We start from the raw sequence: 26,329 nt of genomic DNA, 5'->3' as shown, positions 1-26,329 counted from the left end.
CAGACCGATCTTCATTTCTCCCTTGGCCTCAAAGTGTTCATACCCTGGGAGTGACCCAGGTCTATTCCCTGGTCTTGGGGTTCATGTGCAGCTGGCTGCGTGAGAGCACTCCCAGATGGATTTTTATTTTTACTTTATTTTTTTTCTCCAGCCATGCTACATTCTTTCAGGCAGTGGCTGCAGAAGGTCTGGCTTCTTACTTCTGTCTTTTAGCACGCTCTGAAGTTCAGTAGTGAAAGATATGAGCAAAAGCAAGTCAAATAATTAGGTATCCCAACCTTAATTCCCTAGGCCAAAGTTAGCTTTTAAGTAACTGAAACTGGCTTAATCCTAATCCCCTGCAAATTCCCCTTCCTAAGAGCCTTTGTGAAATTCCCTTATTGGTGAGAGCTTTCAAGAAGACCAGTGATGCTGCTATGGAGACTGTTCCTAAAACCTGTAAATATTACATCCCTGGTGTTATATATTACAAGAACAGTGAATATCTGAAGCCACAAACCCCTTTGTATGTAAGTGATGTACAGAGCTGTAGTGTTACAGGCAGAATTCTTTCCCCCTCTGTTGTCCATTTAAGCATCATTTATTACCTCATGCAAGCTGTCCATTTCTGCGGAGAAACAAAAGCACTTCCTTTTCTTCTTTGCTTGCTGATTGTGGTGGATTTGAAGGTATGAATTGGGCTCCCCTGTCTTTGCTGCCTGATTTAGCAGTGGCTCTAAATCTCTTTGCATTATCTGTGCAAGGAATGAGAGCCTGACCACCCAGTTCAGCTCCTTGTTCTCTTCACCTTTGACAACCCACTGAGTTGGTCTATCAGAATTGTGGTTCAAGGACTTCATGTGTCAGGCATATGTGGGAGTTTAAAAAAAAAAAGTGGAAATCTCAGCCATGAATCATCCTTTGTCTTCATAGGTACGGGAGACAGATGTTAGAGAGAAAATTCTATCTCTGTGTCCTTTGCCTAAAGTGAGGAATGAGTCTATTCACTGCCAGTGAAATGTAAGGCTTTTACATTTGCAAGCAGGCCAGTTTCCCTTATCTTCTCTTATTCCTCCTTTGCCTCTTAGTTCTATTTTCTTTTTGCCATTCCAGTTTTCATCCTGGGAAAAGCCTAGGTAAAAGATTGCAGTGAGAGGTACGGGTACTGCCTGCTCCTTCTCTGCTGCTGCATCATCTTCCTGCCACTGGGATCAGGTAGGGTGCATCTAGACCAGGGCAAAGGAACAGTTATTTATCATCACAGCTTGGTAGGTGAGCATTTTCCTTTGAACAGGTATGCTAATTAAAAGCAACCCGTGTGCCAGTTACATTGTTTCCATCAGTAGCCAAGAACGCCAGTGAACTTTGCTAGTCTTAGTAATAAAATGGATGTTTGGGGGAAATTTATGGTATAATGATAAATATCCCTTGTTCTATCTATGGATTTAAGGAATAATCTCTTTCTCCTGTTTCTTTTACTTGTTCCCTTCATAAACCTTTTGGTTTATTTATATTGGGGGACTACTTTCCTGAAAATAGATTAAGGACAAAGAAGTCGGAGATAAATGAACTCTGAATATGTGTTTTGACAGTGTTATTGTTATTCTTTTCTCTTTTTTCTCTCTCTTTTTTTTTTTTTAAATCCCAAAGTGGATTAATCTCCTTTCCACTGTGCACTTCTAACGAGGTGTCAAGAGTCTGATACCAGCATTATGGGCTTTCATCCATGGAATTGCCTATGCCTCATGATGGAGTTGCTTGGTAGTGGCTTCTCCTCCTCTGTGAGCTCATCTCTTGCTCTGTCCAGGACATGTAGTTCAGAGGAGTGGGGACATGGCAGCTCGTCCCTTATAGGTCTTAAATTAATGGCAGCTGCTTAGAATTAAGAGTCACAGTGCTGTTTTTAGAAGGGCTAGGCAAATGCTTAAAAAGCACCTCTCCTTGAATGAGAGTGAATGTTAAATGCCAGGTTGGAACCTCTGATGCTAGTGGGTCCCCTGGTCCGTGATGGCAATGCACTGGTTGGGGCTGACTCCTCGCTTTAATCTTAATGAGAGAATTGTCTTCAGTGTGCTGATGTACAAAGGCTTCTTGAGAGAATCCATGCCAGAATTATTCTGAGTACATTGCTGTACGCTTCACCGTTCTGTAGACCCACTTCTCTTCCAGTCCCTGAGACATGCATGGTGTTACACTTACTTTTAGGACCTGTCTAGAAGATGCCCTTCCCCATCCTCCAGGCTGAATGGGGCTTACGCTGGTTTCTCCCATGTTTCCTTGTGGCCGCAGGTCATTTAAATTTTGTGGTTAAGGGTTGGAGAAAGATGGTAGTTCCACTAGGAGCTGAGATTTAATACTTCCACAGTAGGCAAAGCCTGTCATCTCAGTTTGTTGTCCTGGCCCATTCCCAGTCAATATGCCATTCCCTGGAACAGAAGCACTTATTGTTACCATTGAGATGCTTCCAATGTGAAGTGTTATGTGCCTTTTCCCTCAAAGCAGTGGAAGGTGCAATATGAAATACAATGTTAAGGATTTATAGATTAAAACTCTTTTTCTGAAGGGTTATTAGCCTTTAATTAAAATTGATTGAGGAAAGAGAAGGCAAAGGACACTGTGTCAGGAAATAATTGTTGTTCTGCAGAAGCAATTGTAGAGCATGGCTCTGCCTGTACATGCAGCCCAGCATTTGTTGTTGTTTTTTTTTTTTAAAAAAGAATCATCAGTCCTTTGGCTGCTGAAGTTGGGAGCATTTCAGCGTAAAGTAAAGTATCTCCAAATGCCTTACCGGAGCTGGAACAAATTTGTGACCACAACAGTTCTAAAGTTGTTCAGCTGAGTTTTGAGTGTCACCAAGAACAGAGATTCCACAATACCATCTCGAGGGGATCTTGAACAATGCAGAAATTATGCTTGGGAGTTGCCTGCTTCAGAATTCTGTGTGTTGTGGTGCTTATGAACTAGGATTTGGAGATTTTTAAGGCTGAGGGTGGCATGAGAACCTCAAAATGGGTTTAAGTGATAGATGTCTCCTAGTTTCAGGGTTTAATTTTGGTTAAAGAGAGAAAAAAGACAGCCACACCATCTTGAGCACAATGGTTGATCAAAGTTCCTGGGCACTGGTTTGTTAGGAGGCACGCTGATCAGGGAGCCACCTGTCCTTTGGTACTGTCTTCATCATCCTTAGGCTCTTACTTGAACACAGCAGATATTGAACAAGGAAGTTTTTTTTTCTGTGTTGGTAAGACTGCATATGCTGGTGATTGCGTGAAGAGTAGAACTCCATCATGCTGTTGCTTTTGTCCATCTGAGGTACAGAGCGAGAGTACAGCCGGCTGCTTCAATAAGATTTCCACCAGCTCACAGAAGGAGCTTGGGGATAGGAAATATCAGAACGGTCAAGCCCACTTTATGTATAGAGTGGGAATTTCGTTAATGATTGGTCGTTCTCTCTTCCCCTTAATTCTCACTGTTTCCAGTGGATAAGGAGTCAATGTTACTCTTTCCAGCGATACGCAAGTTAGTTAAGCATTTCCAAAAGTTCCAGCTTCCCTGGGTTTCCCTGATATTTATGACTTGGAATCACGGCAGAATGTTGAGAGCGTTTTTTTTTTCTTAACAATTACCTCTGTTTTGTTTCCCCTGTTGCAGTTTGAGGAGTTAATCACGCAACACCCCTCCTTCCCCTTGGGAGAAGGGGAGGGGAGGAAGAGGAAGAAACCTGATTGAGGTGGTAGAAACTAATTTATTAAAAGGAATGTGAGATAATACAGAATGATTAAGAACAATAAATCAGACAAACCGAAAACAAACTGGAGGGGAGAGAGAGAGGGTCAGTCAGAGTCATTTTGGGCAGGCCCTCCACGGCTGGCCTCCTGGAAAAGACGAGACAACTTCCCCCTGCCCCGGCATCGGGAGATCACGTCTCCTAGAGCTGGGACTCATGTGAAATGGCCGAGTCTGCTCCAAAGTACAGTGCCAGGAAGCACACCCAGCGCTGTGCTTACGCATCAGGCAGCCTGCAGCACGATGCCATGATATGGAATACTGATAGAACTAGGATACCCCTGTGAGATCTGCTATTTCTGTTTGTCCTCTGTTCACGGGGTTATTGTGAACAGACACAGTTACAGAAATAAATGAGAACCGACCTAAAGGAATCAGATAATTCATCTCCTGCCCATACAATCTTGTTTAAAACACTTCTTCTCTGTAAAGAAGAGTGCCCTTGCTTCTCCAGGTACTTGGATCCATTTCCAGGGTGTGAAAATCTCATGCTTCATATGTAGACCCAAAGACAGACAGTACAGGCCTTCCTTCTGCTTTTGGGAGGCTGGCTGTAAGACACCGATCTCCAGCAGTTTTTGGGAATGCTGTACCCCTTAATCTTCTCTTCTTATTTTGGTTGAGAACTAGGTGAGAGATTGATATGACCATAAGAACCTGATGATAGCTGTGTGTCTTGTCTGCCACGTGTCTCAGCTATGCCGAGACTGCTGAGACCCACTTGTTCCCATCTGCATCTAACTCAAGTGGAAAACATCTTGATGCAGAGGCTATGTCAAGCATAAGTGAATTGTAACTCCATTGCACTGCTAGCAAATCTTGTGCCTTGACAGAAAGAAATAGGTGTTTAAAAAAAAAAAACTGGCTATTTTGTCTGGGGTTGAACAGGTTTTTGAAAGACTCTTCAAATTACTATTGATTTTGGAAGTCCCTGGATCAATAGCTGTATATGAAGGTCCAAGTAGGCAGTCAGTCTCTTTCAGCTATTGCTCACAAATGGATCTGCTGAGTTAAATGTTCCAGAAGCCTCTCATTTTTGCTTTTTTCTTTTAGGAAACAGGGAATGCTAGTAGGAATTATTTCAGTGTCATGAGATCTAAGAGAGCCACTAAGTTCTTGAAAGCACTGCTCTTTGGAATTATTAGTTTGTTTTTGGCACTCAGTCCTTGCTGCCTTACCCTCTCCAGCACCGAGGAAGGTTTCTTTCCCACCTAGATCCTCTGTTTTTCTTTGGGGGATAGTTCTGCTTGATCCCTCTGCCTTTACAAACGTTATGTAGCAGAATGTTGGTGTTGCTTCCCACTGCTTAGCCAAGATGTGACTGTTCTGTTGTTTCTGAATTCAGGGAAAGTAATGTCTATACTGAAATAGTATCCAAGAAATTTCTCTCCTTTGTAAGGTGGTGGTTGTGGAAACTCAAGCTTTATGCCCTTGTTTTATCCTCTGGGAGGGACAGTTCTGCTTCACAGAGCCGGAGGCATTCTGCCAATTCCCCACTGTTGTTTCTATCCCCGACCTTTCTCCTGGCTTACTCCCCTCCTACCTCTAGGGTGAGAAATAGCGAAGGAAAGATGGAGTGACAGCTTCCTAGACATTTGCCTGTTTTATCTTCTGTACATCACACTGTAGCTAAGAGGACTTTTTTTAAATTAGAAAATACCTTGCATGCTAGTCTCTGTACGTTAGCTGATCATGACATAAATGCTTGTCCATTAATCCAGCGCCTTCCTGTGTGTCTTTCATCTCCTTGCTCTCTAGCGTTCTCTTGTTTCACTTCTCCCTCCTCTCTTTTACCCTACTTAATACAATCCACCTCAGGACCACAGCTCCAGGCTGTGGAAACAGGGCAGATACTGTAAGCAGATTGATGGACTTGGTTAATAAACATGCCATCCAATGCTGAAGGCAGTGTTCTCTGCAGCAGCCAATCTTCGTGTGATTTTGACAGATGCATTCCCTTCCACTATTTACTTGTCTGCTAGGAGGAGTAGCCTACTGATTTTTCTACTAAGAACCTGTTGCCTAATGACTTATTTCCAGATAATTCAAATACTCTTTTTACTGGTTGTCTTCTGACACGTTGGGTAGCTGGAGAGTAAAACGCAGTATAAGGTAGGGATGAGAGTACTCTGCTCTGCTCTGAGTCTGCTCATCTCTGAGATTTCTGATCTGAGATGCTCGTTCTTGGCTCTCTTTATAGTTGCTGCAGAGATATAATGCAAGAGCACTGTCATGGTTTTATCTCTAGATTTGTGCCCAGACAAGGGGACAGCAGGCCCACAGGCCCCAAAAGGGGGGAAAGGGAATGAAAGGGAAAATAAAAACAGCGGAAGTGATCTGAGGAGGAAAACAAACTTAGTTTAGTAATTATAATAGCAAAAATACAAGTTAATTGGGATTGAAGCTAATAAATAAATTAGAGAGAGTTTTCTGAAAACCAGAGTTCTTACTCTGATCTGCCAGGGAGGGAAGAGGATACTCTTGTGACTTGCAGTCAGTTTTATTTTTCCCTCTCCCTGGAAGATGAAAAAGTGAAGTCTGCTGGGAATCGTGGTTCTGTCATCTCTTCCGAGACCGGAGCTGCAGCATTTACTCTTTAACTGCCAGTGCACTGCATGATGTTATGATATGGCATACTGATAATAAACCACAAAACCACGACAAGCATATACCTGCGTGAATTGAAGGGCCAACCAGCGTTAGGGTTTTTCTGTAGGATGTAGGAACAAGGCAAGCAGAATCGGTATTGCTTCACTGATATCTGGGAAAGATCAAATCAGATCTAGTGAGTGGCTGAAGCTCAGTAACACCTCTGATCAATCCATTTTATTCTGATCATCCTTTGAGCTCAGGGACCGTTAAAATCAAGATTTGTGTGTGAGTTCACTATTTCTTGATGGATTTTTCTCATATTCATTGATCTTGTGCCTTTTTTTACTCTGTGTACATATTTGAGACCTGCATCAGGGCACTGCCAGTAAGTGCCACTGTTCACCTTCACAGAGGGTAACCTTCTTTTTACCTTGTTTGATGTCCCCCCAAACCCATTTTTTTTTTTAATAGGAAGATACAATGCTTTCAGTTTTTTCTCCATTTCAGCTTCTGCTTGGTCTGTTGCACCTCTCAGTTATTTCTCTTCCAGCTGGAAGGGGTTAGTTGTAACTTAACACCATTCTCTGAACCGTTTCTCATTCCACCTCATGATTTCTGATTTGGAGTGGGGAGGAAGATGGGAGGACACTCTTTGCTAGCTCCTCTTTACTATCTTCACCACGAGAACAAGTTGCTCACATACAAATCCCTTTCCTCAAACAATGTGCAGGAGCGTAGTCTTGCACCTAGGGAGGAATAACTGCATGCATCAGTACAGGTTGGGGGATGAGCTGCTGGAGAGGAGCTCTGCAGAGAGGGACCTGGGGGTCCTGGTGGGTGACAGGATGGCCATGAGCCAGCAGTGTGCCCTGGTGGCCAAGAAGGCCAATGGCATCCTGGGGTGCATTAACAGGAGTGTGGCCAGCAGGGCAAGGGAGGTGATCCTGCCCCTCTACTCTGCCCTGGTCAGGCCTCACCTGGAGTATTGTGTCCAGTTCTGGGCTCCCTGGTACAAAAAAGACAGGGATCTCCTGGAAAGAGTCCAGCAGAGGAACACAAAGATAAAGGGCCTGGAGCATCTCCCATGTGAGGAAAGGCTGAGAGAACTGGGTCTGTTCAGCCTTGAGAAAAGAAGACTGAGAGGGGATCTGATCAGTGTTCATAAATAGCTAAGGTGTGGGAGGCAAAGGGATGAGGCCAGACTCTCTTCAGCGATGTGTGGCGACAGGACAAGGGGAAATGGCCACAAACTGAAGTATAAGAAATTCTGCACAAGTGTGTGTAAGAACTTCACAGTGAGGTGCTGGAGCACTGCAGCAGGCTGCCCAGGGAGGGTGTGGAGTCTCCTATGGAGACATTCAAGACCCACCTGGACACCGAGCAGTGCGGCCTGCTGCAGGGAGCCTGCTTTGCAGGGGGGTTGGACTCGGTGATCTCTGGAGGTCCCTACAATTCTGGGATTCTGTGACAGACCTCAAAATGCTGAGTCTGCTGCCAACACAGCGTGTCCTCACAAGTAGGTGGTTCTTCTTTTGGCACCGTGTTGGGAGAAGAACGGGGGTCAAGATGGCTTGAATCTGCCAGTACATTTTCTGTAATCCCACTGGCATGGTTTTTTCTTCTGGACGTGGAAAGCAACTCCCTAAGAGGGTGATGTTTCCAGAGGAAACAACAGAAACTGATTTCATCATCTTTTCACCGGCCAGGTGATTCTCACCTCTTTGCTGAGAGATTGCTTGCGATAATTTGGGAAGGCATTTGTTGAGGCTTGGAGAACAAAATTCAGAAAGCGTTATCTTTCTGAAGATACATAGAGGGAATGTTACTGGTTAAGTAAAATCCAGGCATAAAGTCATTATGTGCAATTCATAACAAAACTTTCAAACGTTATTACCAAATTCTCTTTTCTTGTAGCACATTCAGTTTTTGAAGTAGATCAAATTAATAAACTCAGGTGAGAAAACCAAACAAATTCTGAAAGGTGATCTCATTATAGCACTTTCTGCATCTGCTGTGTGTGCCAAGTACCACTTCTGTTGTCTGAAGCAGCAGTTTTACTGAACGCTAATGTTGTTTATAAAGGTCAGTGATGCTTCTTGTTCAGGAGGTGTTCCTGGGAAAGACTTTTTTTACTTCCCTGAACTCTGCTGCAGTACAGTCTGAGTCTAAGGAGCGTGCCTGTGTGAACAGAGCGAGATGATGCTGAAATGGTACTGGTGTCATGAGAAATGTTTGTTTTTATTTTTTTTCTTTCAGAACGTTTTAAAGGAGACATGGTCTTGTCAGTGCATGCTGAGAATTGGTTTGATATCACAGAACAGCTGAAGTTGGAAGGGACTCTTGAGGTCTTCAAGTCCAACCTGTCTCCTTAGAGCAGGGTCACTTATAGCAGGATTTTCAGGGCCATGTCTCATTGGATTTTGAATATATGCAAGCACAGGGACTCCATGACCTCTCTGGGAAACCTGTTCCAGTGTTTGATCACCCTTGCTTGTATGACCGCCCTTAAACTTGTATATTTAAATAGAATTTTTGGTATTTCAGTTTGTGCCCATTGCCTCTTTTTCCATTTGCTGGTTACCACTGAGAAAACTCTGGCTCCATTTTCTTTATTTTCCCCACTTCTTCTTTGCTATGAGGATGCGTTACTGAGTTGTGGTTAACTTGGTGTCCACCAGGACCTCCTGGTCCATTTCTACCTAGCTGCTTCGCAGTCTCTTGATCCTCAGCCTTAACTGATGCATAGAGACATTCCCATAAGCCAGACGTGGCATCTCCCCTTAATTGGAATTCATGACATTCCCATTTCTCCAGGCTGTTGAGATCCCCCTGAATGGTGGACCTCACCAAATAATCTGCTCTATCAAGGGCTCCATCCAGTTCTGTGTCATGTGCAAAATATACAGATTGCATGCATAGGTTCAGGAGTGTTTCGTAGTGTAACAGAAAAGCTTAATATTAGATTGAGCTCTAGAATGCCTGGGTGCAGTTCCATGTCCTGTCCCAAACCAGGATGATGTAGGAGGGGATATTCATCAGTCTATGTTTTCTGAAGATTAATATATATATATATATAGAGAGAGAGAGCCAAACTGCCAATTACGTACTTTAGATTAACACCTTTTCTGAGGAGAGGCAGTTGGGATGTGCCCTCAGGCTTAGGGATTGGGGAATGCCCCCAGGTTTTGTTGTCTAATCACAGCCTTTATCTGTAAACAAGCTGCCCATGTATGTGCACGATTCTCACCAAGTTTAGCAGCAGCTGAACCTGAAAGTGTTTTGGCCTGCGCTGTGTTTTGGTATGTAATACAATAAGCTGGAGGAAAACGGTGTGGATGTAGTTACTGCTACAGCTGTGAGGCAAAGAGCCCTTCCAAGTGTTACTCTGCAAAGTAAATCCCCTTCTCTAGCGTGTTTGTCAAAGCAACTGCTCTGTGTCAAAGCAGCGCAAATAGCTTTTAGCCAAAAAGCTTTTCTATCTGCTGTTGCTCTGGGGCCATTCTGCTCTGCCTGATTGCTGTCCCTATACAAGGGGTTAGTGTAGTATGCAGCTTAATAAATTCCGCTGTCGGATTTCTATTGTCTCTTTGTTCTTAGTTGCTAGGGAAGCCAAATATTATTTCTGTCTTTGAAAGAAACTGCAAATATGGAGAATGGCCTTAGTGAGAGGTGGGGGAGAAAAGAGACCCTGCGGAAAAACATCTTTTGTGTTTTCCCTTACTGCTTTTTTAGAGAGGATTGTGATGGTGTGGTAGAATGGGCCTGTTCTGTCTTTTCTCTGTTAGTCAGATGTCTTTATTAATGTTATTGACTTATATTCCAGGCTAAGAAGCTCCCTCTCGTGTATCTTTTCATCCCCTTTGGTGTGTACTGAAGTGCTGAGTGCTCCTGATGTAAAACCAGTACACATTTCTATGTCTCTATTACCAGTCTTTCTGTGTTACTTCACTTTTACGAGTCCTTATTTCTCCCTTGCCTACCTATGGATACTGAAATGGATCATCTCCATCTGCTATTTCGGAAACTGAGTTGCAGGAATTGATACTAAATGAGGTATGCTGGGAACGCTTCTCTGGCCCCGAGCCTGATGGCCAGAGCTGACCTTTCTTTAGTGGCACAATGGAGGTGTTAGTACTCTATGCTTCTAGTATGTATAGCAGAGGTATGCAGTTAATATGCTAGTAAGATAAACAGAGCAAGGCAATTTGCTAATCACTGCCACACAATCATCCTGCTTAAGTTTTTGCACACCCAAAGTCACTGTTTAGACCTGTGCTAACTAGCAATTTCCCGGTCATTGTCAGGGCATGGCTCAAGGGAACTTTTAAGCTATCTGAATAGACAAGTTCACCTGGTTTTGGGAAAAGGAGAGGAATGTGGTCATTCTAACTTCTTAGTCAATTTAGTGGTGCATGACCTCTCTCCCTCAGTGCTACACACTGTCCCTGGGCTCATTTTATGTAGATAAATTCAGTCATCTTTGTTTTGTCTTCTGTAGCATCCACTTCACGCTGTAGGTGTACGGATGACAAAAGTTATGCTGGAAGTGACTTCAGGGGATAGTGAAGGCTGAGAACACCAGAGTCTCTCCAAAGACTGTGTTCTAGTGCAAACAACTGCTGCATTGCTGGAACAGGATCACTCTGTAGGACTGCAGAGGGATCAGCACAGTGATAACTTAGCACTCTGCTGACCTTCCATACCCGAGGTGAGCTCCTCCTTGGGGTAGAATCAGAATTAGCTAGGTTGGAAAAGACCTACAAGATCACCTAGTCCAACCATCCACCTACCACCAATAACCCCACTAAACCATGTCTCTTAATGCTATATCTAAACATTTCTTGAACATCTCCAGGGACGGTGACTCCACCACCTCCCTGGGCAGCCCATTCCAGCGCCTGACCGCTCTTTCAGAAAAGCAGTATTTCCTAATGTCCAGCCTAAATCTCCCCTGGCTCAACTTGAGGCCATTCCCCCTCGTCCTGTCACTGTTACAAGAGAGAAGAGGCCGACCCCCAGCTCACTACAACCTCCCTTCAGGTAGTTACAGAGAGCGATGAGGTCTCCCCTGAGCCTCCTCTTTTCCAGACTGAAGTAATCCTTGTTAGGAGGAGATCATGCAGCCATTGCTCAGTACTGTGATGTGTAATGAACAATTCAGCTCATCTTTATCTTGACGACTATTATGAAAATGTGTTTGAGCTAATTAGGTGGTGTTTCCTTTACAGTCAGGGGTAAACCAGTTTCAGGCATGTTTTGTCTGACCTCTGCTCCTGTTCTTGGTTAAGTATCTACTTCAGAATGAAGTGTTTTGTACCTGATAGCACTTTCTTTCCTATACTGACTGTATGCAGATGGCTCAAGTGGTGCTAAATCACATGCCAGCTGGTGTCCAAAGAGCAGTCTCCTAGGCCAGAGTTTCTTCCAGGTTTGCCTAGCGAGGAAATAGTGCTACCTTCTCACCAATACAGAAAAGAAAAATATAGCCAATAATTTTAAAAGCCACACCTAGAGCACGATGAGTTCTGTTAGCAAATGACTTGGTTCTATAGGAAAAATAGAACTACAGTTAAATTGAGATATTTTGACAGAGGCAAGGTTTTCCACTTGAGTACCAGGAAACAGTGGCTTATTTAACAGGCAGGAGGAAGTCTGAACTGCTTGAACTGCAGCCCAAAGTAGGGAGACCATCCTGCCTTTACTCCCAAGTGCAAACTACCTGTCCTTTCCTGCAGTGCCTTTTCCAGAAGCAGCATGTGGGGAGCTGGGCAGCCTGACAGCTCAAACTGGTAATGCTCAGGATCCATATCTCTTGTTAGTATTGTTTATATCAAACTGAAAAAAAAACCCAAAACCAATATACATGTGAAATCATCCCTCCTGCTACCCCGACGACATTTATCGTTGCTTTAAGTTGTCCAGTTACTGGCGAACAGTAAATTCTCTTTTGGCTGAAGTCAATGGCAAAAGCAGAAGATGCTGATCTGGCATTTTTGCCTGGTTGTTGCATACTAACGTGTTGCACGTTCTGTTAAGTCCATACCTGAGTCTGTAGACAAACCATCAGAGAGGGAACACTTTCAAAATGATGGGACATTCACGCAAACTTACTTATTGATCTTTTTTTCTTTTCACAGCCGCTCTGAGCTCCCTTTTCCCCGGGTACTTTTTTTTTATCTCCGCATAACAGCCCTTTCTGCAAACAGTTGTGATATTGAGATCCAGGAGCTTGACCATGGAGTCACTTACAGATGGATATTCTTGCCAAAAACTTTCTCTCCCCGTCCCCTCCCCCCCCAGTATTTTAAGACTGCTCTCTTTTTTTTTCCTCAAATTTTTCTACCTTTGCTCCAGTGATTCAGCCCCCATGATGTTTTCAGCTGATCCTTACTCATGGGACCACACTTCTAATTGACAAATTAGAACCAGATTTTTTTACCTGCCTGCTGCATCTTCTGTCTGCTTCCATTTTCCCTTTCTCGTTCCCTCTTTTTCCCCTATTGTGCATCTTCCTTTCACTGTTTAGCAATTCTATCTTGTCTCAGTCTTTCCTTATTTTCTTTCCTCTCTTGGGGCTCATAAAGCTGCCAAGGCCTAGCCAAAGCAAAGAGAAATATGGATTTCACAGGCAAGGGTCGTGCAGAGGGCAACACTGAAGCTCTTATTGCCAGTCCCAGGGAAAATGATGCAAGTTTGTTTCAGAGCTGTTGCTCTCATTAAGTTTGTTAAATCTACCTTGAATAAGTATAAATAAATAAAACATGAAATGTAGAGCGGGGGGAAAAGGGAAACATTAGAATTCCAGTGCTGATAACAGGCTTTTGCCTAATTTTTATATTCTTCTCAGGAAGCGAGTTCAAGAAGAATTAAACTCAAGGTCTCTGTTCTGAAGGGAAAAACCGTACACGTGAGTTTTCTGCTGTGTCTTGGCTGAGCTTGCACCATTTGTCTGTGAGCCCTGTGCCTTGCCACAGAAATCGATGTCCTCATCCAGAAAAATTCCCTGCTTCTTCAGCAGAAAAGTTGCGAGGTGGCAAAGCAATTCAGACTGATTTGACCTAGTTGAGCATGAAAATTTTCTTACCCCTTCTCCTTATTACACGGTGTCAGTGAGGGAGGTCTGGAATTTCACAGTCTGCAGTACAAAACATTTCTAATAAAAACGTCCATCAGAGTGTCGAAGTGCTCATTAAAATCAGTGAGAGAGACTAAAAGCTGGTGGGAACTATTTCTCCTCTAGGAGAACTCTTCACTGCTGAGACAGTATTTGCACATGTAGGTCAGGCTGTTTTATTTCATGCAAGGTAAGAGGATTTCACGTTTGCTCTCCAGGATCACAGGAATTGTTCAACGTTTTGGCCAGCCAATTGAAATCTACATTTTTCAGGAATGTGCTCTGCTCTGGGGCCTCAGAGCTGCCTTCTGGTTCTGTGTGCAAGGAACACGTGTCTGTTTCTGATGGTTTTAGCAGCAGCTCCCGCAGGGTTATGCACTTTTGCCTTCACTCCTGCCATTTGCCCTAGTCTAAACAAAGCTGCCAGCTCTCTGTACTCACGGTCTTGGCAGAATTAAGTTCTCCCAAATGGGCAGAAGGCTCTTTGTTTACTGTTGGTGTTTCCTAGCTCTTGTCAGATTGTCATGGCTTTGTTATTGATGTACTTGTAGAATTGGTCAGTGCACAGTTTTGTCTGTCACCAGCGTGGTCAAATAGCTATTTTCATTGTCTCAGTATGATGTGCTGTGTAAAAGCTTTCCTTTAACCTGAGTGATAGCAGGGTATTTCCCTGTCACTTCCAGTAAAGGGCCTGGCTGCTTTTAAGTACTTCCTCTACATGCTCTGCAAAGATGCATGGTTCTAAGAAGGCTGATTTGTATTTCTTCTGCTGCGTGTTTTTATTACAGAAAATTAAAAAACAAAACCAAAAACCTTTGCCTGCTTTTGCACTGGTGAAAGTCTCTTTTGGTCAAATTGGACAATCATCATCCTTCCTGGGTTGGTGCTCTGCCTCTTGCTGCCGCACTGCCTGGGGACACAGGAGCTGTTGGGGACACAGGAGCTGTTGCAAACTTTGGAGGCCTGATATGCAGCAGCTGGTTTCCTGACAGATGCTGAATATTTCCTATTGCCAAACAATTCCAATTGATTTGGGAATGAATTCTCTTTGGCATGCGGTGAACCCTGTCCTTCCAAAATTCTGGAGGCAAAGCCAAGAGGTGCTTTCATCAGGCATATGGGATGCATCAGAAGATTGCTGTTGTGTAGTGTGCTCACCAGCCTTGACTTCTCCGGAGGGGACATGGCTGAGGAAAGCCCAGGAAGGAACCTGATGGAGATAAATAGGTGCACTGCAGGGTCTTACAGGGTGCTTCTCTCTGGGAGTGTAGAAGTGAGAGTGATGGTTTGCAGACTGACCACACAAACCATGAAAGTGCAAATCACGGACTAGGTAGGGATGGTCTAAACGTTGATCACCATAAATTGTTCCTGGCCTGTTGAGTAAGTGGCAAGACATTCAGTGAACTCAGAACATGTCCTGAGGGAGGTGCACGGACTCAGTGCCTGACTCCATCCCCTGTTATATAAGCACTGCTTTGGGTAATCGCTTTATCAACACATGAATAAGCTGATCCCTGGCCCTTGAAAAACTGCACAAATTTCATTTCAGCAATTTTAGTGACTGGGCCAGAAGGCACAAAAGGGCTGTCAGTCTCTTGCCATAAGACCCAATGGTGCTTGTAGGGAAGGCTGGGAATTAGCCCAGGGAAGAGGCTGAGTGTGGGAATAGATCCTGTTTAGACTCTTAAACTTAGCTGCAGTCAGTGCTGCCAAAAGACATCAAGCTTTGGGTTTGTTTACTTAGTTGGTGTCTTTTCATTTGCATGTTAGATTTGTAATGCTGATTTCCAAGATCAAATTTATTTTCTTTAAGAATTTTCATAGAAAGGAGTGGGATGGAGAGAATTTTATTGTGGAATTGCAGTCAAAATAAATACAAGCGGAACTTGTCTACATGAGGAGGTTTAGCAGGGAAGCTGCATTGGTAGTTATACAAGTGTGTCCCCCATGTAAATGTGTTTACTGTGGAAAGTTTTATGTGTGTTGTCCTGGCAGACTACTGACATTCCGCTACAGCTTTGCTGTAAAAAGTCCCTTGTACGTAAACCATCTAGAGAAGAATGCCCTGTCTGTTAATTAAACCAGTTGTGGTTTGATTTAGAGGAGCTACATGGCCTCTGTGATGTGAACTCTTTATCTCTAGTCAGGATGCAATACAGTGGGCACAGTGAGCAGTGCCGTGAGTTCTGTGTGTGATGGCTGCGTGGGGGGAGGGACTTTGCTGAGGGCCAAGTAGACGGAGCCCATGGATGCTCAGGAAGTGTTGGCCACGTTGTTCCTTCAGTTGTAGGGCAATGACCTGAACGCTCACTGTGGCTGAGTCCCTAGAATGAAATAGTTTCTGTCTTGTCTTTTTGGAAGTATGCGCTGAACCTCTCCCCAAAGCATAGCTCTCGTTCTCTTGGTACTGAACAATACCCATAAGATATTCCCAAGGTGACCTGTTAACTACAATTGGGTTATAATATATTTTTTAAATAAGTTTGTGTTCTGTGCAATATAACATATAGTTGTCACATAATACTAATGAGCGTTAAGTTATGTTCTTTACAATTAAAGTAATGCATTAATGTATTAATATTTGTAAAGCTATAACATGATTTTTGTGAAGTGTTCTGAGAAATTTAGCCCTGCAAAAAACTAACTCTGTGATTACAGTGGGATTCAAAATTCTTCTGCAACTGAAGTTAGGTAAAATATTCCCTAAGGATGTTTTTTATTTTTAACATATGTGCGTGCATGTATGCATATAAATACATGTATATGTGTGGACACATGGAATTTTAAGTGGAAGTGTTAGGAGCTGCTGAATCTGGTAATCTGACAGAGACAAAGCTGCTCTCTTCCCAAGGCCATAAACTTTCCTTTTGTTCCTGAGTTCCAGCCTAAGGTCTCTGCTCAGCTAGACAGGTCTACTACCCCAACTTGGGGGTGTTGTTTTTCCTCTCTATTCTGCCTCTAAAGAAAGAGGTACAGGAAGACAGAGACAGGATACTGTAGGATTGCTGCTGGTAGACTTGTGTTGGTGGCAAGGGTTGGGAAGGGAATTTCTGAAGTCACTGCAGAGAGTAAGAAGTCTGCAGGGCTGAATGGAACCATGGCTGCTGCTGCACTTGGACATGCTGTAGAGTTCCCTGAGAGAAAGTCTCTGCATCAGCACTGCCATGATTTCTCCTCAGGCTTGAGTGTGGCCAAGTCTGGGGCTGTTTGGCAGTTGCCATGTGCATTGGAAATGTGAAGTCCTGGCTTGAATGAGTGATTGAGTGCCTTCTGGGAAGGCAGGGCCAGCCCAGGGGAGCTCAGCTGTATGCAATGTACCTGAGTGACCAGAAAGGCTTGAGCCAGGATCCAGCCCTTGGCAGACCTCATTTAAGGGTTGGCAGTGGAGGTGAGAGGCTCTTGCTGGAGATCCCTGCATGCCTGTGGCCTTCTGAAGGTAAGCAGCTTCTTTCCCTTATTTTTGTCCCCACTGCTGTTTTGTGTTTGAGACACTCCTCGCTTGCTACAGCCTGGGATCTTGCTGCTCTGCTGACGTTGTTGTGCTTTCCACTGTGTTACACCATGGAAACCTGGCTGCAATCAGTCCCGTTTAGCTCAGCACAACTTTAACGAGGTTTTGTCATGCTTTGTTCTTTTTAACAACTTTATTATTATGAATAACGCGGTCTTGTAACAGGCAGAAGAGATTTGGTTTCTGCATATGGTTTTTCTTCTAACTTTATTGAAACTTGGTGGAAATGAGAAGGAAAACTTTTGTGTCAAAGGTCTTGAATAGAAGGAACAACTTGAAAGTAAAATAGTATATTGTGAAGGGAGATCAAAGACATGACTGGTGTGCTGTGATGTTCTCATCCAACAAACTGTAAGTACTTGCACTAGGCTGTCACGGGGTTATCTCTAGATCTATCTGTGTCCATGACAGGGGGACAGCAGGCCCAAAGGGCCTCCAGCCCAAGAACAAAAAGGGACGGGTGGGGGGGTTGTTGACAGTTTATGGGCCAGTTTGGCCCAGTTCTGTGACCAATGGGGCAGGGGACCCACGGACCCACGCCCTGGAAAAGGGGAAAGGGTAGGAAGATGGGAGATGGGCCTAGAAACAGAACAGCGGCAACAATCTGAGGACGAAAATTAACTTACTAAATATGATATCGGAATGCAAGATAACACAATATAACACAATATAATTAGAATTGAGGCTAATAAATAAAATGAGAGAGAGTGTCCAAAACTGATGGCTTTACTCTAAGAATTGAAGGCAGAACGATGGGCAAACACACATTCCCAGGCAGCAAAAAAAAAAGTGTCCCATGGCTTTTATCTTTCCCTCTTAATGCAAAGTCCTCTGGGATATGCAGCTCTTCTCTTCTGAGAACCAGGTACCCAGAAAATCGGTGGTCCACGGAACTGGAGCATTAAGTCTTTAACTCCCCGTGCACTACATGATGTGGAATACTGATAACAAAAATCATAAAACCATGGCACAAGCTTATCCCTTAGCAACTCTGAGTCTGGGTCTTTCTTACCTGTTATTGTAGGATTACAGGAGAGCTGGGGTTGGAAGGGACTGTTGTTATCTAGTCCAACCTCCTACTCAAAGCAGGGTCAACTAAGAGGTCAGATCAGGTTACTCAGAGCTTTATCCACTGAGATCTTGAAGTAACAGAGACTGTGGAACCTCTCTGGGTAACTTGCTCCGCTGACTGACTGTCCTCATTGTAAAAAGCTACTCCATATGCATGATCTGAAATACCTGTTGTAGTTTGTGCCTGATGTTCTTCCAACATGTGCCTCTGTGGAGAGTTTAACTCCATCTCCTTGAAACCTCCCTATAGATACTGTCAGGTTGCTTTTATTTTCCCCAAAAGCTGCCTCTTCTCCAGGTTGAATAAAGCCTCTTGCAGGGCAAGTGCTCCAGCTCCTGTCCATCTCAGTGACCCGTGGCTGGACTCATTCCAGTTTTTCAGTGGCTGTCTTGTACCGGTGGACCAAAAAGTTGCATGCGGTGTCTAGATATGGCGTAGATGATGAGCCTGGCTCAGCTGCATTTCCTGTAGACTTGATATCTGTACCAATGTAAGTGGTATGAGCAGACTAAGAGTTTGAAGCCTCTGAATATTGCTTCCTCTAAAGGCATATAATACTGCTGAAGGACAAATCACTCAGCCTCTCTCACGCTCTGTCAGCGTCTATCTTCTTTTCCTATATGTGAGATGAGTAACAAAAGCTACATCCCTCATTGGTTTAGTTGTGTGTTTGTTAAATTGCACTACTATATTAGTTATTAACCTAATTATTAACTTACCTGTCACTAATGATGGTTTGCGTCATGTTTTTTTTGCAGGTTACATATCACGAGTACTAAAAAATTACACTGACCATGCCTGTGATGGAGAGTATGTCTCCCTGAGATGCCCTCACAGAACCACCATCAGCATCCAGTCGTCTTTCTATGGCAGAATTGTTCCAAGTCATCAGATGTGTCCTTCTCGCTATCCCCACTCCTATGCGACTTTAATTAAGGAAGATGTTGCCTGCTCAGTTGGCACTTCCCTTCAGGTATTTCGTGTTAAACTGGATCTGTTCATTTTGGAGTTCTTCCGTAGGCCAGGCATTTCCCAATTTTCCTGTGATTCTAGTCAATAGTAGCTCAGGAACACGATTAAAAAGGAGTATACTGCAAGACCAAATCACGTTTGGACTACGTTTGAAGACTTTTTCATACTTCTTCCCAGTGGATAGCTTTTTCAACACACTTAGGAGTTTCTCTCGTACTTTTTACTTCAGAAACGATCCTGTTTCAAGAGGCTTTTACTTCAGTAACTTGAAACCCAGAGAGGATCCTTGACTTCTTTTCCTGACTCACTTGGCTCTTAGGCCGGTGTAAGTGATAATACATCACCTGAGCTTGTTATCTCCCAAGCATCTGTAGTTAATCTCCTCTCTCTGTTTCTACAGGGGATGCTGACTATATGCACATGTAACTTCAGCAAATCAGAGGATTATATGGAAGGTGCCATTATTAGTCAGCTGTCAGAGCAACAAAATCACCAATATGAATTGGCTGATGTTGTGATGAGTAGGATCTGCTCCCGGGTGTAAAAGAAAGCCCAGTTCTTTCTGAGTGGACGATCTGAGACTGAAAAGCTTTGGGCAAAGACTTCAACTTTTCTTAAGCACACTGTGTGTTTGTGGCTATGAATCAATAGTAACTTATAATAAAACTTAGAGCAGAACTAGATTAATGAACCCACAGGGCTGGTGAATAATTTCTTCTATAATTTGCATAAAGGCCGTTGTTTCCCCCATCACTTCTCATTCTTTCGTCCAAGATTTTTTCAGAGGAATTTACAACTTAAAAAAAAAAAAAAAAAGTAGAGATGAGCGCTTTGGTTTCTAAATGCCACTGGTGAATTCTCAAGATTTGCACAGGGTTGGTGTTTGCTATGGTGTAACCCTTCAGTTGACTGATCAGCAGCTGTCCCCATGGCAGTTCCACTGCACATAAAATGAGTTGTGGAATGGGAAGACGTGCTTATCAGCGGGAGGTTTTTCAAGATATGATAACAAAAGCTCATAATATGACAGATGAGTCAGCTTGTTCAAGGTGGGAGAACATGGACTGAAGACTTTAGCAGAGGTCTGCCTTCCTTTTTATGTTTTTTTTAATAATTAAATTTACTTGAAACATGATTGATACCAGAGTGTACAAACTCATCTCCTGTGAGTGAGTGGCCCACTTAAAGCAACTAGAAGAATGTGAGAACAAGGAAGATGTAAACTTGAGATTAGTGTAAATGCCAGAGCTGGATCTCATCTCCTTTCTCAGTCCTGGAGTGGATGATGCCTCTCTGAAGGGTAAGCTAGATGCTCCACAAACTGAAGAGCCAGCTGCCTGTATCTAGCTGGTAGGAAATGCACGTGCTTAAGAAAATTAGACACAGAAAAGAAAATTGTGGGCAATAAAATTGGATTTATTCTTGTTGTTTTGAAACTCAGTTATATGGTTGCTATAAACAGGAGAGTTATGTTTGTATTCTGATTGGCACTAATTTAAAAAGCCAGCTAAACCAAACCCTGCCAAATTAAGTATATAAATGTCCATGTCTAATAAAGCTCATGACTACATGCTATACTATGTATGCTCTTCTCTTTAGCAGCTCTCTCTCCTCTAAATGTCTAGTTGAGACATAGAAACAATGTTAAAAAGGGAAAAGAAGGTGCTGATTACACTTAGACAACCAATGCTAATCTGATTTTAGGTGACTGGTGGTCAGGATGCTTTATCACTTTTTAATTTGGAATGAAATGCATGCCATTTGGGAGAGTGTGTCCAAGATGTGAAGGCAGTGGCTCCAAACTGCGTATTTCTGTTATTCTTACACCATAATGTCAGATTCAGTGGGAGATTTCCAAATGCATAAAGGATTTGGGCATTCTGACTGGAGTTTTGGTTTTAATATGATTGGTCTCCTTTCAACTTCTTGATCAAGTCACATGTATGGAGATGTTAGAACAACAAAAATCAAGTTGTGTTGGAAGCCAGATGTTATTTGCTTTTCAAACAGCCTCCTGCCTCCTATTCCACACTGTTTAACAAGGGAATCTAAAATTAGCACAAGACACGTGAGATATGTTGTAGGAAGTAAGAGAGATTTGTCCTATATTCACAAAGCTATATTCATGAAGATGATTTAAAGCTGAGGGTGTAGAAAGTGCGCACTCATCCTTTCCTATTAGGAGCTAATTTTGTACTCTGAGGCATTATTAGACAGTCTGGTCTGGAATTGTTTCTGTACCCTCTCTGAAGAGTTCTGCTGGAAGTATTCCTAGCTGGGAGGTAACAGAGCAGTGTCCTCATCCTAGCCAGGCGGGCAGAATGGAGGCGTGGAAGAGGAGCATTTGGAGCCCTGCCTTAGGTCTGGTAAATGTGATCCCTGTGCTGATGGCTGGAGGAGCTTTATGGTGGCTGAACCATCTCTTGCTCATAGATCAGGAAGAGTTGCTGCCAGAATCAAAAGCTATTCATCTTTCACCCAGAAAATTCAATCTGTGAATACTAAAGATCTTCTAGGCATGTTTGAGTCATACCATTACAAGTAGTTGGTAGTAGGTAACAGTGTTTATCCATGCTGTGTAGTTTATGCAGAGTTTTGTGCCAACTAGAATGTCTATGTAGCCAGAGCAGCAGCATGCAGAGATACTGGCTTGGATCCTGAAGGTGCAGAGCTGCACTGGTGTGTTTTTATTTGCCTTGGTGTCATTGTGATGACTTCTGACTCCCATATACCTTGGTCTGTTTTTGAACAATTGTGTGGATGGAATCGGTCAGAGCATGCAACCTAATCAGAGAGCTTGAAGACTTTTTTTGTGGATCTGTGCATTGTGCTTTCACAATGGAGTTTCCTTTTCTGCAATCCCGTGTCACATAGGCAGAGCTGGTTTTAATCTGATAAACCCATTTTAATCTGACAATCTGTCTGACTCTGGCATGTGAGAGGATGGAGGAGTTGCCTTACATTGCAGCACAGCTGGAGAAGAGACAGGAACATCTGCAGGGAGATTTTGCTTCACAGAGGTTTGCTAGGGACCATCCTCACCTGCTCTAGCCTCTCTTACACTGTGGTTCTTTCATCTGTCACGTTATCACAGGCGTTTGCACTTCCCTTCTGTGGGGACATCTCACATCTCGTGGAATCTTGCCTTTGTAGAAATCTGGAAGCTAACAGATACAGAAGCAGTATAAGCTTATTCAAATGAGTACATAACTGTTGGTACAGAGGGCAAAGGAGAAACAGGAGTGTTAGCATTCTGATACAACTGATAAGTGCCTGCTGAGTGAATCTCTGCAGTAGGAAACCTAAACACAGCTTGTGCCTGCAAACATACCGAAGGTGGAGGCATATTTCAGTAAACTTCAGCTGCTTGGCTGAAGAGGGGATGCACGGGAGTGCCTTGTTTATACAGCTCTCCACAGCCCCTCATTGCTGGAGTAGTGTGCCCTGGATTTCAGCAGGATCGCTTGGCCTAAAGCTATTGCTTAGTACCAGAAAGCTAGATTACCCTTTGTAGCAGATTATCTGCAGGATTCTTATTTTGGTAAACTGTCATAAAACTACAATCACAGCTTATGTAGAAGGGAAATAAAGAGCCCTGGAACAAAATTTATTTAAAAGGAAAATAGAAAGCTCTGGAAAAGCACTTGTGTGTTATGTTTCAGCAGCCAGATATGTATCAAAGACATTGAAGGCTTTTTTTTTTCTTTGCGGATGCATGTGCTGAAATCAGCAGGAAACTGCACTTCAGAGGGCAGTATTTTGCCACATGACTTATTTCCCCGGGAGGTCTGTGCTTAGGAGTTGCTCTGGAGCATCTTGTTAGGAAGATGGGGTGGCTCAGGGAAGGAGTGCAGGCACAGCCTGTGGCCAGGCTCTCTTTCAACACTCTCCACGACAACCGGCTGCTGGTGGCAAGAATCACTAGTGCTGCTGATGTGGCATTTCCTTTTGTGCTTAAGTGAGATACATGACACCTCTGCTGTCACCTTCTCCCACAGTCGCTTTAGCATTGTATGAGGCAGCCCTACAAAAGGGAGCAGCAGATTCCTTGCATGCTAACCACAGGACCCCTGAGCCCTTCCTCCCCTTCTTTTAAAAGGATAGGAAGGCTTCTGTGATAGAAAGCAGAGGAAAGCTGACCTCTTTGGTGATGAAAACATTAGGTAAACTTTCCATTAGCTGCAGGACTTCCAAGGCACGGGCCAGTTATTGGTCAGAAATCGATGGAGCTGGAGGTGTCTGTGTGTTAACGAGGAGGGTTTTATTTTCCCCAAGTGTTATAGCTTAACAGTGTGGTAAAGTAAATTAGAAAACAAAACGATTCAACTACTCTGGCTTCTTTGGGAAAGGTGGTGGTTACTTGGCATGCCTAGTTCTGGGATGCCATACAGTGCCACTGATGTAACAGCCCCAAGTGTCCTCAACAGGAACTGAGGTCCTGCTCCATTGGTATTACATAGACTCAGAGAAAGGGCCCCTCCCCTTGTCTCCAAACAACCTGTAGGATGATGACGGTGGGAGGGAAAGAGAGGGAAAAATGACGGAAAGGAAGAAAGGAATTTACACCAGATCACATGGTTGTCAGTGCAGCAGGGAGAACTCAGGGCTCGTCGTACTGCACATCAGATTTCCAGGGTTTACTGACAATTTGAGCAGGGAGAGTTTCAGAGACATCAGTGAATTGAAGAGCAGTGTGGGCAGCTCTTTATCAAACTGTGCTGTTGGTTTTGCAGGTGCTCATGCGCAGTGAGTTGAGGGTGCAGAAGAGGTTACTGCAGAGCCAAAGCTGCTCTTATAAAACATTACAGAACCAGTGCAGCTTCATTGATGAACTGTGCACTGCCTGAAATACAGCTCTTTGGCAAGCATCTCCCCAGCTAATGATTTGCAAATTGTAGATTTTGATGCAGAGATCACAGATATCTCTAAATTGCTATATCTTTGAAATCTTTGCTTGGCTGAAAGAGCTCATCAGAACAGTTCAGTGATGTGCGGTGGAAGGAGAGGCGTGACAGGCAGAGGCTCCTGTCTCCCTGAAGAGGCAGGACTGCTCCCTGGGTTGTAAGCCTCCTAATGCTTTGTTTACTGTAAATTTAAACTTTCCAAGTCATGGGACTTCTGTCACTGCTTCTGAGGCTCTGCTTGACAGTATAATGGTTTGCTCTCAATGATTTTTCTCTGCTCTGTTTTATGCTTTCCCTTTCTTTAATCCCATGACTTTCACTTATGCATCCTTTTGTATTTCTTTAGCTTAGACCTCCTTACCCTTTGAAGTTGACCCTCCACACAGATTAAGTTTCCCACTGTTAGGAAATGCAGGTAATGGTTAATTAGGCTGTAGTTGCAGTGCATTTTTTACTGGCTCTGTCAATCTGCTGAACATAGTCCAGCTCTTTGTGAATTACTGTCTCTGGGCTCTTTTAAGGCTCTGGAAAATCTTGGTGTGTTTTTTTTTTTTTTAGCATGTTAGTGCCACTGCTGCCCGCACTACTCACTTGCTGGAATTTACTTCCATGGCAGAGCTGGTGCATGCCCAATTTTCAGCTCTCTGTTTTCCAGTCTGGTGTGTTAGTGAATGTCCCCAGTTACGTGGGTATGGTTTCCTTCTGCTAACTCCATGGTGAGCATTGGAAAGTCCATGGGGCAGTGATAAGAGAGAGCCAGTGGAGCAGTAAAGCATGCCATAGATCAGTGGTCAAATTCAGGGCCTTTGCGCTCTTCTTAATTTAATGAACAGATTGGATGTGGCACTTTGGGCAAAACTGAATTACTTTCCCGAGGAGCAGGCTGGGCAGGTTTCTTGATAGTACCGTAGGCAAGTGACCTGTATCTCATCAGTACAGATTCCAATTGCTTGTGTACTCTTTCCTTCCCCGTTGCTGATCATCCAGAAATCTTCTTGCTGCACTGGATTTCAGTAACTGACATGCAATCTGCACATAACTGGGAGAAGGCTCTCAATAAGAATGCAGCTTAAAAGTACTAAGTTTACAGGGTGTTCTAAGGTAATACCAACAGACTGGGATATATATAGAAGTATTAAAATTCAAATAAAGTGTGACATAAAGCCATTATGAATCCATTGTGCTGTGTGGCTGTGTAGAGAGAACTAATGCTGCCTTGTTTGTTCTATTTACTTCTCATTGCAAAACTCAGGGAAGAGTACCAATTTGAGTGTTGGTTTAACTCCACCATAGTGGCAATGCTTGGACTGAGTGTGACCTAGAAATGATTAATTATATTTTAATTACTCATATCTTCTTGTGTAAAATTCTTAGTACAAATCTCTGCCCATCTTCACCTGGCTGCACGCAGCTCTGATCCATTCGTGCAGCTCGCTCCCTGAATTCTTATCCTCCACACATACAATTTGGGCAATCATTTAGTGGGGTTCCTCTGTGCAATTTCACACCTGACTGACGTGCCCTGAAGTCATCCTTATGTTCCTTTGATAGAGGCTGTGCAGAGAGAAGCTGTGTGTCAAAATCCCAGCTCACATAGAATTTCATCATTGGTTTCTGTGGGTCTAAAGTTTCACCCAAAGTGTTTTAAATCTATGAACTGCTGCAAGGTACCAAGAGCTAAGATGAGTTTAATTGCCTTGGGTTTTAAGCTCAGCTGTGGTCTATTTTAAGCACGCAGGGGAAGTATTTCTTGAAGAACGATTTGAAGAGCGAGAGTAAAAATGAGTGCACCCTTGGGAATAGCTGAGGACAGCCTTGTTTCAGAGCTTCCATTCAGTTCCAGATTTAAATGGTAGATATCTAATGACCTTGAGCAATTACTATGCTAACAAACACAGCAAAATGAGCATGAGAAATGTGTTTCATCTGCAGTGTCCACTAGAAGGACATGGTTTTGAGCTTGAGACTGCCCTTGCTTTAGGACCTGGGTCACTGCAATGAGATTAATCCAGGGCATAAATCACAGGGGTTAGGTTAGTGTTTGTTTTACTTGAATTCACATTTCTTTCTGTTATCTCCTCCAAATCTTGCAGTTTCGTAGCTCAGTCATGAACCTGAGAATGGAATGGGTTTAAGCAGCCACAGCTTCCCTCCTGAGCACTGGCTGTCAGCCCTCAGACTTGATTTACCACTGAAATACTATTATCAAATGGCACAATGCAATTAAAGCGTCTTCCCTCCTCTCTCATGCCAGACAAGAATTCCTCCTCCACCTTCTCTTGTTGGAGTGATTTATTATTATTATTTTTTTAACATAACGTACTCCAACATGACTTCATTTTGTGTTACTCAGGAGTTTGCCAGATGACATTAGCATAAACAGCTGATTATGTATA

The 26,329-nt window shown here is 43.4% G+C and overlaps 1 protein-coding gene across 10 annotated transcripts in view; it reads left to right on the top strand.

Moving 5' to 3' along the window:
• Window positions 1–26,329, top strand: part of EVA1A (eva-1 homolog A, regulator of programmed cell death) — a 207,932-nt gene that overhangs the window by 35,359 nt on the left and 146,244 nt on the right. For 2 of the 10 annotated variants that reach the window (XM_021390920.1, XM_021390922.1), the window contains exons 1-2: window positions 15,043–16,910; window positions 18,816–19,030. In XM_021390920.1, the coding sequence (XP_021246595.1) occupies window positions 16,787–16,910; window positions 18,816–19,030 (339 nt within the window). In that variant the 5' untranslated portion in view covers window positions 15,043–16,786. Of the gene's footprint in view, window positions 1–13,179; window positions 13,265–14,411; window positions 16,911–16,986; window positions 17,337–17,858; window positions 18,548–18,815; window positions 19,031–26,329 lie in introns of those variants that run through there. The other 8 variants (XM_021390928.1, XM_021390925.1, XM_021390927.1 and 5 more) reach the window with 7 other exon arrangements.

The sequence above is a fragment of the Numida meleagris genome, chromosome 3 (assembly GCF_002078875.1).
Source record: "Numida meleagris isolate 19003 breed g44 Domestic line chromosome 3, NumMel1.0, whole genome shotgun sequence".
Classification (NCBI taxonomy): Eukaryota; Metazoa; Chordata; class Aves; order Galliformes; family Numididae; genus Numida; species Numida meleagris.
Note: the sequence above shows the minus strand (reverse complement) of the source record. Positions and strands in the feature narration are given on the sequence as shown.